This window comes from Eurypyga helias, unplaced genomic scaffold (assembly GCF_000690775.1).
Source record: "Eurypyga helias isolate BGI_N326 unplaced genomic scaffold, ASM69077v1 scaffold874, whole genome shotgun sequence".
In the NCBI taxonomy this organism is placed as follows: domain Eukaryota; kingdom Metazoa; phylum Chordata; class Aves; order Eurypygiformes; family Eurypygidae; genus Eurypyga; species Eurypyga helias.
This window is the reverse complement of record NW_010244137.1, coordinates 98,333-113,520: the sequence shown is the minus strand read 5'-3', so window position 1 is coordinate 113,520 and position 15,188 is coordinate 98,333. Positions and strand designations below refer to the sequence as shown.

Sequence of the window (15,188 nt, the reverse complement as noted above, 5' to 3'; positions counted from 1 at the left end):
TTTTTAAAGTGATGAAGTGACAACAAAAAGTATCTTGGGAGAGACTGACAAATTTATCAGCAACAAATGAACGGAGAGTTATTTGGGTGGGTCTTTTTATATTTTTATTGCAGCTGTCACTTGATGAGACATCCGGCCCGTGCTTTGAGCTGTACGTACTTGTGGAAGATCTTTGCTGATAAGCACATACTTCTTATTTACTCAGTGAACCTGATCTTACATGTTGACTTCTGCATTCCTGATTTCTCCTGACATATGACTGAGAACTTCAGCAGCAATGATGACCTGGGCTTTAGCAAAACCCATCATGCTCTGAAAAACAAGGCACTGTTTTCTTTTGCCTCAACAGTCAGTAAAAGGCTGCAAGAGAAATCTCGTTTCCTCAAAACAAGAAGCTGTCTGGTGCCGCACTGCCATGTCAAGGTCTAAATGCCGATGTCTGCAAACCCACTGCCTTCTGGTCAGAAGGGACTGATCACAACCATCGGCATCTACCAAAACAAGACACGCTTCTCAGAAATTCTTGCCATGTAATTTAAAAATCCTGCTTGAAAGAAATATCTGAAATTATGGAGCTGGTTTTCTCCACTATTTTTCATCCATTTATGCCTCCAAACCAAGGGCTGGCCCAACTGAAGGCATTATGGAATGAGCAGTTGGAGCTGTAGGCATTTGAATACTTTTCTAACTCCATCTCCTAGCCCTTAACTTTTCAGCACCTCTTTATCTAACGGAAAAACTAGTAAGTCACCTCTAAGCAAACATCCATGGAACGAAGGCAGGGCAACGCCGCGGCCAGAAGCGACATACCCGCTGCCTCCTGGTCTCACCAGTGACCCGGGACAGGTTGTGCTGCAGCAGGGATAATACTACTGGCCTGCTGGATAAAGTGTTTTGAATTCCAAAGATAAAAAGCAAATTGTAGCAGCCAGTTGCGATGGGTATGGACAATGGGAAAGAAAAACTAGGTGAAGTACTACACTGATGTTCTGCTCACCTAGAGGCTTTTAACAAATACCTGCCTTTGCCTTCTCTTTCCTTTCCACCACTGCTCTGTTCTGGACAGCTCTTACCGCCAAGGCTTTATCTTTTCCTTTTTTTCACCTTTCGGTCTAAACCGCTGTAACTTCTACCCTTTGACTCCACGGTTCCCTTCTTTCTTGCTTCAGTTGAGAAGAAGCTGCCCACATGTGCTGGGCTCCCTGTTGTTCCAGTGGCATCTCTCCACACCCAGCCTGGATTGCTGCAATTTCAACCCCCCCCCCTTAAGTTTGTGCTTCCTCTAACACTGTTCAAAAAGCTGCACAGCACAATATCCTACACCAAAAGTTCATTTTTGTACAATACATTTTATGTATTTTTATCCACTTCTGTCTTTGAGCGATTTTCATATTACCTTGTCATTCCTCAAAAGTTCCTTTGCAAGTTGAGCAAGAACAGCAATAAACCCAGGTGAATTACACCTTTAAATACGTACAATAAAACCCTGATTCATTTGTATTTCAGTGCATCAAAGGAAGATTCTGCACAGGGCTACCAAATACAAATAATTCAACCTTTTTTGTAATCCATTAGGAACACAAACCAACCCATTTGACATGGGTGGTTAATTCTGGAGCTCGAGTAGCATATAACACTTCTGAACTCTTTGGAGTTCATACTCTTTAATTAAATACTTACTAGCTATAGAAGATTATGTATGTTCAATTCATATTTGCAAAACCCAGGACGCACTCTGCAAGAGACATGGCAGAGCAGGAAGAAGACATCTAAGAAGAAAACCACCCGGAAGTGTCCTTACCGGAGGACAGCACACACAGAGTGTGCATGCACAGCAAGTCCCAGCCAATGTACTCCTTGAAAAAGGAGCAGGCTGCTGGGCAAAAAGCCTGTCTCAGCACATTTTATGTACCTCTGGGTTAGTCACTCTTCAGCATACTTAGTAGTTTTCCATTTTAAACTTTTGACATAGAGTCCAAAAAAGAGATTAAACCTGCACCCTGAAGGGCTTTCAGATTTCTGATAATGCACAACCCTGACACATTAAACAACAACCCCCCATCTGTATCAATGAGAGGTTCAGTATTTATTACATGCACGCTGGCAGTACCACATTAAACTAGAAGTTATGGGCTTGATGTAGAAATTACTGAGAGTAACTCGATAGCTATGTTATTCAGGAGGCAAGACCAGATTATGATAATAGACATTTTGGACTTAGAATTTATGAAGCTATGAATGTAAATAAGAATATGATTTACAGATCACTTTTTTTTCTGAAGTTTGTCACACATGGCTGGCAAGATTGGAAACTCAATTCCCCAACTGAGAAAGAACTCAAGAGAGTGCCAAAATGCTACATCAAAACCTCTTATCTCAGTATTTTAACAAATTATACTGGATGCGTGGTTCACAAAAACAATCTACGTAGGTAGAGCTAAAAGCTGGATTCTGCTCTTACATGTACTGGATATTATTTGACAAAAGAGTGCCACAATACTCCAACACAAAGGTGGATAGGAAACAGATCAAGGCAGTGAGCCTGTATTTTCTAAGCTCTGATCGTCATTAAATATTGATTGAAGTCACTTACAGCTTTGTTGGATTCCTCATCAGCCAAACTTTTCATGACAACTTCCAAACTTGGGTCTTCTTCACTGCTTGCAGGTTCAGTGCCACCACGATCCTGGTAGGAAGGATTGGTAAGAGTTTTTAAACAGAGCTATGATCCCCCACAGCAGCTAAAGAAAACATTAGACACGTTTACCCTTTCTTTTGGTTTTCTAAACAAGTAGCAGCATGAAAAGGCAAAAAGATCCACAATTAAAGCATCTTAATGCCAGGAGACAATACAGCGATACACGTTTTGCAAGACAGACCTTGGTCTGCACTTGGGCAGCCCGGAGTACCACGAGGTAGAGCCCTTAGGTGCAGATCAGGGTCAGCTTTCAAGGCCAGACTAACCCCTATCAGCTGTGAGAACCGCTGGGTTTGCATGAAGAGGCTCCTCCAGACTTCTCTCGGGAGGGTGTTGCGCGCGCCCAGCCCGCCAAAGGAAGCGCGGGTCCCTTCCTGCCGTCTGAACGGGCTGGTGGCAGCAGGACCAGGTGCTCCACCCTGGAAGAATCGGTAAAGCCAAAGCTCTCCGGGTTAGAGCCCATGGCCACCAAAGCTCAGCAGGCACAAGCCAGCGTGCAGCACAACCCTCGACTGGAAGGGCGAGTGTAGCTCAGGGTTCAGGCACTTCTGCGTGTCGCAGTGAGCATCCTGCAAACGGCACTCGGTGACAGCTACTGCAGAACCAGCAAATGAAGCCAACGGCCCAAAAGACACAACTATTTTCAGGAAGATGTGCTCCAGAACTTTCTCCAGCATGAAGTTTTCCTCTTTCTGTATGAGATTCCCAACAAAAATGCCCCTTGAAACCAAATAGTGCCGTATGAAGTCGAAAGGCTTGTCTGATCAGGATTTTCTGGCATTTTCTCTAGATAATGACTAGCGTGTCTTTAAGAAGCATATGCTTGCAAGAAAAATTATTTCCTTCCCATAGCAACAATTAAGATAGATAAGAAATGGCATCTTCCAGAGCAAATGATAAATTACAATTCAAAGTTTCTATTATCATTAATTTGTTTACATGCAAAACTTAACGTCTTAATCCTCTTTTGCCCTTGTTCAACCAACAGGTCCTGGATATGGAAAGATTTGTGATCTATCATTTTGATTTATTTTAAAACAGTTTCGATACATTTAAGCCTTTGATCTAAATTTGGAACTGTTCTCCTTCACAAAGTCCAAAAAACTACATGTTTCAAGACCTTCAGTCCTAAAACCAAAATTATTTCTGAATTTTCATTAGACATTTTACATTTAAGTGCACAATGAGAATTACACAAATGTCTCAACCACCACTTCAGCCCGTAAAGCACCCCTGCAGTTGTACAAAGGCTGCCTCTGTTCAGTGCTGCAATGAAATCTCTCATTCTGTGGCTTTCTGATGAATGAAACTTTTTAAAAACAGATATTTTGCAGCAATTAATATACACTATGCTTCTGCTGGCTGGCCCACAGTATTACACTGCAACGTAGCCTTACCCTGTCCTGCAACTCCATACAGTGAAGCAGGACTCTGGTTTAAGGCATATTTACGGGTTATCGCTTTTCATATTAAAACAGCTTAATGTAATAACGAGGTGAGATGAAGAAAGCACACGGTAACTGTGGCACCCTGATACACTAGCCAGGCTCTTCCATGTGGTCTGACAAGGTTCATGTGCAGTGCCTGTAACACACAACGTTACTTATTTGGTGTTCCAAGACTCAAAGCACAGTCAGTTTTGTTTGCTTCACCTAAGGCAGAAGAGCTGACAAAGGAAAGAAACGCCGAGTTCTGTACAACTGCAGCAGCTTTTGCTTACATTTATTTTATGGAATGAAAAGACACCAGCTAGAAGTAAAAACCTGCATTTACTTATAAAACAGACACAATATAAACAGTGAGAGCTTGCCACTGAGGCATGAAGCTCAACCCACAGGCATCTACCTCTAAAGGCAAACACCGCACGTGAGGCTGAGCACTTTGGCTTCCACGTGCTGGTTAAGAGTCTAACCACAGCCGTTTGACCACAGCAGAGAATGTGCCTGAACAACGCTTCCTGTTCATCCTGAAGACACAAATATTAAACCGAGTTGGGACCAAACGCAGGTACTGGAGTCAACCAAAATAAAACAAACTCGGGCTCTGTAAACTGTAATTTGCAATCCACTGGCGGCACCAGGAGCATGCTGTCTTTATGGAGGGGAGGAGGAAAAGCCAAAGCACTGCCCCAAACCGACTCAGATCCAAAGAAAGGCTAAGCAGCTCTTGCACCGTACAGCGCTACGCCTGTATGGAAGTAGCCTTCAGTGGGAATATAATCTGGAAAGCAAAAGCAAGCGTGTGAACGGGAGATTCACCCAGCGTTAGCTCGCACGGACCAGTGCTGTGGGATCACGGCAGTGCTTACTGAAACACCAGGCACCCAACGCACGTGCATGTATTGATTCAAGGCAAGACCAAACCCCAATCGAATTATAAAACATCTTTAGTTGTATTAGCTCAAAGAGAAATAGAATTAAAAAGCAACCGCAAGGCTAACCATGTACTTTATCTGGAAAACTGAGTTACGGCGTATCGAGATGTCAAAATGACAACAACGTGGTGACACTGCGGGGATTCATGTTGCACAGGAGGGCCATCAGTCCGCAGCGGGGCTGAGATGGCAACTACAACGCGAAAAGCGTTGGGAAGATCACCGCGCTCAGGAAGTTTTTGCATTGGAAGGTTGTGTGCTGCAGCACCGTGTACTAGAGCTCAGTGCATGAACTGCCCTCGGCTGCTCCTCCAGGAAGAAATTGGGCAGGAATGAGAGTCTGGTGCTGGGGCACAGGCCGAAGTGGTGGTCCAGGGTTCTTGGTTAGGCTGGGATTGTCTCTAGGGGTTCGTGTAACGCAAACCGTGCACACAGTGACCACTTTTACTGTAGCTAGTTGCTGGTCACCCCTACTTTCTTTTTAGAGATGCTGATGGGAGGGTGTCCTGGGGGAAGAGGAACTTCGCGGTGGGAGCTTTCCCCAGAAAAACGCTCGTTTCTCTTCTGTAGGAGGATATCCGTGTTCCGGGCAAAAGATCCTCACCACAACTACTCTAACCAGCTGACAAAGGAGCAGGACAGGAGAGGGCAAGATTTTCATTTGGAGACTTCTCTTCCTCCTGTACAGCAACGACCTTTTGAATACTTGTCACTAACGCCATGCCAGCCCTTTCAGTAACAACGGGATCAATAAAAGGGAAACAGGGGAAAACAGGACAGGAAGGTCAAGGTCCTACCCAATGCATTCCATGATTCAGGGTTTAATTATACAATGTGCTTGAATTTATAATGAATGAATTTATAATGAATTTATAATAATTAGCAGTGGCTAATTACATTCCATGATTCAGGGTTTAATTAGACAATGTGCTTGAATTTATAATGCACTGCTAATTATGATTCATCTGTCCAATTTAGCAATCCCTATTTAACAACAAAACCAAAACAAACACACAAACCCCCCCCCACAACCCACAAACCTTACCTCAATAGAAGAGTGGGAGCTAGAAGGTAATGGGAACGGAGTAACGGCCATCTGATTGACTGCATCTTCACTTCTGGAAAACACACAAACAATAACATGCTACACGCTAAAACGTAATGGCCAAACTCTTCTTTTGGCTTGGTTTTGCCCATGAAGAAAATACTCTTACTAGCATAAAAGGTAACTTACTCTTACCAGAAATTAAAGCTTAGAAAAGCACTTCATTTTTGCTTTTTTTTGGCTAGCAAACAGATTACATTCCTTCTTGGGACCACAATAGTTTCATCTGGGGCATACTGACATGACATTCTTTCAAAATCTAATTTTGTGTGAATTATCAGGGGAGGCAGTTGGAGTATATGGTCACTGCACATCAGCAGATGTGCTAGTACTTCGTTAGCCTCTTCTAATAGCATCTACATTTGTAAACGGCTTGTTTACAGTCTAGCATTCACATCACTGAAATGTAATACCTGTTTTACTACAACAGATTTTTGTTCATATTTGCTGTGGTCTTTTCTAAAAGATTCAATGTAAAAACCTGGAAGAACTTTTACAAAATATGGGGAGGAAAAAAAAAATCCAGATGAACACTGACTCCCCCCCTACCTAAAGTGCATTATTTTTTGAAGATGCTTATTATGTATGGCATCTTGTCCTCTACAAAATGCATTCCTAAGTCAACATCTGATTACTTTTTAACTTTCAAAAGTCTTTTTTATATTAAATAGCATTCCGCCTTGCTAATGTTTTTCCTCAACAGCCACTGAAAATTATTTGGCTTGTGGAATTAGATCTGTGGGTTTTTGGCCTCTGTAAAACTGAATCACGCAAAAGATTTCGGTGATACTGTTTAAGGCAAATCTGGGGCATATTAAAAAAAGACTCAAATTTTGCTTCAAGAGCTGGACTGATGAACCTCTTTCTTTTTGGGGTGAACAGAAGCCAGGAACATGATGCAAACCTCATTTTGCTAAAGATTCATACTACCATGGAGCCGCTGCTTGCCAAAACAAGAGAGGAGGAACCAGTGACTGCTGCTTTGCAGATAGAGAGATTGAGACGAAAGCAAATGACCTCATGCAGTGGGTGTTCCGAGCTTGATTTCTGATTTACCTGCCTTCCAGGTCACCAAAACACAAGCACAATTTTTTCCTCTTTAATTTCTGGAATAAAATATTAGACTAGTGTGTGTTTAAAAAACATTTTATAGAAGTGTCTGGAAGAAAAAAAGTCTCATTTTATTCCTCAAGAGTTAAACACGAAGCTAGGATGTTATGATCACTGAAAGACAAGGCTGCTCTCAGCAGAGCAGCGTATGGGAAATTCAGTCTCAGGCATTTGAAATGATAAATCCTGCAGGCAAAGGTTGGTGAATTCATTTACTTATCTTCAACCAAACAGGATAGAATTCAAAGGACTCGGTTCTGTGCTGTTCATTTTTGTGCCTGCTCCCAGCCTCTCCTCTTGGCCCTGTTCAAAGCCTTGCCAGAGCCAGAAACCGTGCTAAGATCAGACCCGGAGCGGCCCCGCGATGCAGACACACGTGTGCACAGGGCCAAGGAAATCTGAGGAACGCACAGAATCAAGCCCATGAATTTCATAAGCGTTTCACAGTTTCCAAGTGCATTTTACCCTGTAAGGCATATTAGGCAACACCATTTTTCCTCCTCTTATCTTCACGAGACATCAATCTAATTATGTTGCTTTTCTAACCTGTAAGGACAAACCCCCAAATGTAAGGTGTCCAAGGGTCCCAGCAATTCCTACTTGACCATAACGACTTTTCTGCCAACAGCTTACATGAAGCACACACAGCATGAAGACTACCAGCGCTTCTCTGGCTTACAACGCACGCGGCGTACCTCGCAATTCAGAGCAAACTTGAAAATAACGAGGTATGTATGCACTTTAAGAAATACAATTCAAAAATTGCTAAACAGAAGCTTCACGATCTGCATGATGAGGTGGGCTGTAATTAGTTATACAAATTAGATTGTACACACAAAATGGTCTTTTTTTTTTTTTTTCCAATCACTGGGCAAACATTTTTATGCAGTTTTAAATGGATGGCCATTTTTATTCCAAGCAAAAAAAAAACCCACAACCAAAACACTTAGAGTAACTCCTTAGGAAAAAAATGCAAAAATTAAAAAAAACAAGGCTACAAAGTGTCACAACTTGTAATCTCCCCCTGCTAGGACTCGTACATATTTAGATACTTTAATGCTGCTTCAAAGGAGAATACTTCAAAGCAGAATGAAAGTGGGAACATATTTTAAAGTGACAGATCTAATAATAAATTGCTCTTTCTGCTCTCCACTTCCACAAGTGTCCTCAACTCAAACATGCATTTATTTACAACCAAAAGGAGCAATCACTTTCTTTTGATGCTGGAGCAGACAGCTCGGAAGTCTGAACATCATATTCCAATCACAGTGCCTGCAAATGAGCATTCAACGTGTTTGCCAATAGCTGCTACATAACCACCTCCGAGAAAGCTGTTCTCAGCTACCAGCGCTCAGCATCGCTTGGGGTTACAATGCCAAAACCCTTCGCAGTCAAGACACAGCTTCATCCTCGCAGGGTCACAGCGACGCACAATGCGATTCGTGCGGCGGGGAGGCTCAGGCGCTCCCCCTCCGCTATCTGGGGAAGCGACAATCATCCACCGCTCTTGTTCCAGCTCCCGTACTGGTTTGTACGGGATGCTGGGATGGCAGCCCGCCTCCTCGCTGAGCTCGTGCATCAGAGAGCAGATTATATTTCATCAGTCACATATAAACTGAATAGGGAAGGAATTCATCACTCCTCCCACAAACACTTCTATTGCTTCTGACCTCTCAGGAGGAGTTTTTGGGCAAAAATGGGGATTGGACCTGCTGGGGGTTAGAGTGCCTATTGCTTGGACCAACATCGCCAACTACAGCTCGATACTGAAGAAGCAAGAAGGTTCCCTCATTGCAAAGGGTCACAGGAAGCAAGATCAAAGCAATACGTAAGTGGCAAAGACCCTTCCAACTTCAGAAAAGCTCATACCCTTTCAGATTTTTTATTAGACTGAAAAACTTTACTACATTTTACTTCCTTTCTAGCCTAGATGGGACTCCTGGACATTCCCTGTCCTTCCTCACTGACCAAAGAGAAGAACTTCGGACGTTTTGCTCCATCTAACAACTGCATCTCTGGTAAAGGGGGTGATGTGCAGCTTAAGCAAAGACAAATACAGTTATTACTGACTAATAATTAACTACCATAAACACTTGGCACAAAAATAAAAGCCTTAAGAGAGCAATATGCAAATATAAAACTAAGGGGATTACTCATTCCACGCTGCAGCAAGTAAGCCTGAAGGAAAGTTGAAGTTGTGTGCCGTAAGGCTTCAGCTAAGCTGCCCTGCAACGCTGTGCTGCGCTTATCAGAAAGCGGTCTCTGGCACTTGGGAGGAACGTCACTCCCAGCTGGAAGGGTCTATCCAGCATTCAGAAAGTTATCTTCCTACAGACAATAACCAGAGGTCACAGCCTCAGCCAAATTCAGGGGCTTTTATTTGCTCATCAACCTCACACTTCTAGTTCTTGAATTCAGGTTCCCTGCCTTCCTCTGGACATTTGCTGTTTGCCATTTTACTTACGTCTCCCAGGTTTGCGATGTTACAATCTCGCTGTCATGCAACGAGCACGCTGAAGGAGCTTCGGTAACCTGTCTGAAGCAGAGCATCTTGCCCAAGATAGCGTCCCAACTTCTGCGATCAGTGCACAATCGAGACAAATCCCAAACTAGATCCACTCAGAAGGGCAATTCATCCCAGCATCTAGATGACCTAATTCAGGACAGGATGGACTGAGTTGCTCTTTGGAGGCTCCTGACAACTACTCACCTATCACAGAAGTCCAAATGACCTCTAGATGTCTGAAGTAAGGGAGATGAAGCTCCTGCCAAACTATCTGCAACTACGCACATCATCAGCACAAAAAGATATTTGACAACAGCTTTGTAAGGGGTTGTGATGCTTTTTGGGAATACAAAGGCCATCAAGAATCAGTAGAAAAACCCAACAGCTTCATAGAATCAGGGAATGGTTTGGGTGGGAAGGGACCTTAAAGCCCACCCAGTTCCAACCCCCCTGCCATGGGCAGGGACACCTTCCACTAGACCAGGTTGCTCCAAGCCTCATCCAGCCTGGCCTTGGACACTCCCAGTGATGGGGCATCCACAGCTTCTCTGGGCACCCTGTCCCAGTGCCTCCCCACCCTCTCCGGGAAGAACTTCTTCCTGATATCTAATCTAAACCTCCCCACTTTCAATTTAAACCCATTACCCCTTGTCCTGTCGCTATAAGCTCTTGGAAGAAGACACCCCTCCCCAGCTTGTGTGGAGCTGAATGCCATCTTAGTTGGAACAGATCTGGAGAGCAAGTGACTGAACAGTGCTTGCCCAGTAACCCTTAGGACTCCCACTGGTTGTGACACCAGGGCATAAATTCCTGCAGATTATTGAAAACCTGTAGTGCCCTCATCCTATTTGTTAAAAAAAAGAGAAATCAGGCCAGAATCATGTATCTTCTCATCTTTGTTTTCCACTAGATGTTCCTTTGGAAAAGAAAAGCTGCAGGGATGTTGCACATTGAAAAGGCACGCTGGATTTTTGCTTCAGCTGGGTCAAGGCAAGACCTTTGTGCATTGTGCATCTTCTTGAAAATTATCTCCTACTAACAGCAAGAACAGTCTTGTTCTCCATTTCCCCGCCATCCACTCCGAACCGTGTGAGAGCCAAAGCCATACGGATATTTGAAATGAACAATTAATGTTCATATAAACTGCAGCTTAGGTCATCAAAGGGTTGAAAGGGCCCAGATTACTTAACTTCCTCCACCGTGCACTTGTTCCCACATGTGTGTGACAGCAAGGAGGAAACAGCCCTGAAGAAAACAGGAAAAGTTCAAACTTGCACACACAGTGCCTGGCAAGGGCTTATTTTTCAAGCTTTCCCACATGAAAGAACCTAAACAATCAAAGCAAGTAAAACCAGTTTATACTATTAAAGTACGACCAATTGTCATAACGCAAAACCGATTTCTAAACGACAACGTTTCAGACTCCACACTCCACGCTGCCTATAGAGGCACTGAAGGAGGAGGAAAGACTCGTGACAAAGTCACAGCGAGGGAGGGTGCACTGAGAACTGGCCACCCAGCCCTCGCTTTACCATCCTGGGAGTATCAGGATGTCTCCTTTGCGCGTCACCGTAAATAACAAGGGATTAGTCTTTACAATTACACCCCGAAACGGGAGGAGGAGTTAGAGGAAAGAGCTCTGTGGGCCTCACTGAGAAGCCACAGCCCCATCACCAGAAAGCAGCGATAACAGAACGAATGACTGCAGTGTGGGAGGACGGCTCTGGACAGCCAACAGATGGTATTTAAATAAGCAAAATCCGTCTGTACTTTATTCTTGAAGCTTTTCTCACGTTTCATCACAGCACAAGACAATTTTCTTTGAAGGAATAAAGGTATACCAAAGAATGAATCACAGAACCGAACACAATGGGATGATGGTTTGAAATCAGTGGCATTCACTTTGATTCAAGCCTTCAAACTATATTTGATCTGTTTATTATCCCAACACTGAAGCACCAAAAGAGATTAAAGGCAGCTAATTGAGCAAGGAAAACACATTGAATTTGCTGAATCATAAAATTCTCACTGTAAAAGAGCATTCTGATATAAACTGGATTTCCTACTGCAGATGTAAAATCTAATTATATTGTTTTATTATGCATCTTAAAAGGACGGACTTACAATGCCTGAACAAAACCCACTGTGGATACAAAACCCATTCTATTTTGGGAACTAGGACACAGGGACTCCTACAAGAAACAAGATTTCTCAGATTGCTGTTGTGGGAGACTCAGATCAAGAATTTCAAAAGGCAACTGAGACCTTTACATGCCACTAATTTCCAGTAACGATTCCATAGCAAGAGGCCTCTATATGCCTTGGAAGGCTGCAGTCAAATTACTATTTATTTCTGATATTCAGAAATCAAAAGGCCAGCCCGTACTCGCTACGGTAGCCTGGAAGTTATCGCAGCAGCTGTCAGACTTTGAGGTCAGATGAAACGCGACTGGACACTAATCACAGGAAGCACTCGGACCGAGCCATTTCATCTCAGGAAAATCTTGCCGTGCCCGAGCAATCGGTTTGTTTGTTTGTCAAACTGGGTGAGCAGGTTAAACGCCTTCAAATTCATAACTGCAGAAGGGTACAAAGCACAAGACACTGAATAAAAAAAAAAGTAAAGTGACACTGTAGCTGCAAATCTTTTAGATGTTATTACAAGCTTGTGTAATTAATGAGACTACTGGGAAACAGTGCTGTGTTAAGACCTGTATTTTGGAATCTGGCCAAAATCAACTGTTTTAAATAATCATCATCAACTTAACTGAGGGAAAGATGCTTATAAACCAGAGCGAGAAGCCTTCAAATGCAAGGGGACATCTATGACTCTCACAGCCCTTACTGCACTATGTCTCATCAGCAAAAATTGCAGGAAAGGGTGGGAATGCAATTGTAACACTACCTGGGTATAAAAAAAAGTGTGAACAGATTTTTATAGCACAGACGGTAAATTAGGATTTCAGTAAAAGGTCAAAAAGGCTGAGGACACCTCCTATTCTTAATTTTTTCCTAGAAAAAGTAAACCTGGGGGCAACAAAAATCCAAGTTATTTAATGATAGTTATTACACTTCTCACAGAAAGGCCTTTCTGTGCCCAGGAATTTCTGGGCTTCTTTTGTAACTGATTAAAGAGTTTATGGAAATATCTCCCTGCCCTGCACGTGAACCAAAACACCAGAAATAGGAAAACCTTGATGCCGTTTCCTGCTTCAAAGTGAAAAGCAGCATGCTTATCGCCGAGCATCCTTCATCTGAGGAAAATAAGGCCTCAGGATATCAAAGAGGGCACTCAGTAATAGCCCAAGAGTCCCACCAGTTTTGCTTTGATGTCCTAGGTCAGCTCAGTCAGGCTTGCAGAAACTTGTTAGGCGGCAGAACAACTTGTTTCTGGAAAACTCTAACCTACTCAGGCCTTTCACTGGTGAAATTGGAACATTAATATCTTCGTGCACATGAAGACCAAACCCATTTCTCTCACAACTGCTGCTGTACACATTATTTTGCTACGGTGAGCTGTGGCCTCCTCTCACCGTGTGCTCCAGGGTGTGTTTTGGCTACGTTATGCTACGGGACTTCTACCTTTAGAAGAAGTTGCCTGGGTAACGGTGCTCAGGGGGAAGAAAGTAGTATTTCTGTTGCAAGCGGCTCCTCCTCATTTTCAAAGCATCACGAAGGTAACTGTATCCTGCTCTTTCCACACCACTGGGGCCCAGAGGAACACATCTGAAATCAGCCAGGCAGCAAACCTACCTGGAGTGCCGACTCCTTGTTCTCTGCTGGAAGAGCCATGGCACACGCACATGGGACGGATGGAGGTGCAAGACGCCTGTGGCTGCTGGTTTTTACTGCAGCTGGCACCACAATGCATTAAGTAGGGGCGTTTCAAAACCTCCATTTTATATTATAATTCTGAAATAAGTTGATAAAGCAAGCAAAAAAATTTCCTACCAAACTGCCCCCCACACGAGTTCCGTGCCGGCACAGTCTTTTGGTTCATGTTTTCAATCCCATCCACTGGTTTTGTGGTTTAAGGTGTAGGAACGGGAAACACCAAGATAGACTGAGCTCATGGAATATAGTTTGTATGAAAAAGGATTATTCTCCTTAAAATTCACCCTTAAGAGAGACAGCCTGATTTAGAATCATAGAATGGTTTGGGTTGGAAGGGACCCCAAAGCCCTCCCATTTCCACCCCCTGCCATGGGCAGGGACACCTTCCACAGACCAGGTTGCTCCAAGCCTCATCCAGCCTGGCCTTGGACAATTCCAGGGATGGGGCATCCCCAGCTTCTCTGGGAACCTGTCCCAGTGCCTCCCCACCCTCTGTGGGAAGAATTCCTTCCTGCTGTCCCATCTCAATCTCCCTCTTTCAGTTTAAACCCGTTACCCCTTGTCCTGTCAGCCCCTGCCCTTGGAAAAAGTCCCCCCTCAGCTTTCTTGTAGCCCCCCAGGCACTGGAAGGGGCTCTAAGGTCTCCCTGAAGCCTTCCCTTCTCCAGGCTGAACGCCCCAACTCTCCCAGCATGTCCCCATGGCAGAGGGGGTCCAGCTCTCGGAGCATCTCTGTGTCCTTCTGCTGTTGGGGGCCCCAGAGCTGGACACAGCACTGCATGGGGGGGTGTCACCAGAGTGGGACAGAGGAGGAGAAACACAGCCAAGAGCAGTGACAAGATGTGTCCTCTTGGGAAGTGTGAAGACACAAGTTTACAACTGCAGCAGCATTTAAAAACAGGAAATTTTTTTTTAAAACTCTAGAAGAAGCTTACGCTCTCTGTGCTGCCTGACAGCACTAAACCCAGCCCTGGGTTCTGGTTTCCTAAGCTGTGTTTCTGCCTTTGAAGCTTCCCACCAGACACATTCTCCACATGCAATTAAGTAGTGGTGAGTGAGTTGTTGTACATGACGTTTAATTTTCAATAGCTAGGGAAAGTAACACGGGAGCTGCAGGCAAGATCATTAATCTCCTCCAGATCCTCTGTGCTGCCAAGCACAGCAACTCATTCTTCACTGCACTAGCGCTGCTCTTCCATCACCCCTGCGTACGCTGTACTAGACGGAGCCATGCGAGTACATGTACACATTTACATGCACGCACCCACAGATTATTACACTGTTCACAGGTAAGCGGTGCGTGAGCGAAGGATATAAACCACCGTCAGGTATGATGTACACGCTGGGGGGAAGACCACAATATAGAATGGCATGGGGATAAGTGCCCAACGGAAGTCACAGCTGGAAAAGATGCATTTATGAGATTCTCATATATTAAAGCATATATGAGTTCTGGGAAAGAGGCAGCTTCTTCCCAGACCTCCCGCCCAGGGCCATAAGAGTAATACTTCCTGAACTACAGAGCGAATGCATGGAGGTGTCCTTAATTGACACGTAGAGAG

At 44.0% G+C, this 15,188-nt stretch overlaps 1 protein-coding gene across 1 annotated transcript in view; it reads right to left on the bottom strand.

Moving 5' to 3' along the window:
- INADL (InaD-like (Drosophila)) overlaps window positions 1-15,188 on the bottom strand; it is a 138,459-nt gene that overhangs the window by 30,469 nt on the left and 92,802 nt on the right. Inside the window, exons 30-31 of the mRNA XM_010149628.1 lie at window positions 6,118-6,190; window positions 2,594-2,686 (exon numbers count right to left, since the gene is read on the bottom strand). Coding sequence (XP_010147930.1) covers window positions 2,594-2,686; window positions 6,118-6,190 — 166 coding nt within the window. The remainder of the gene's footprint in view (window positions 1-2,593; window positions 2,687-6,117; window positions 6,191-15,188) is intronic.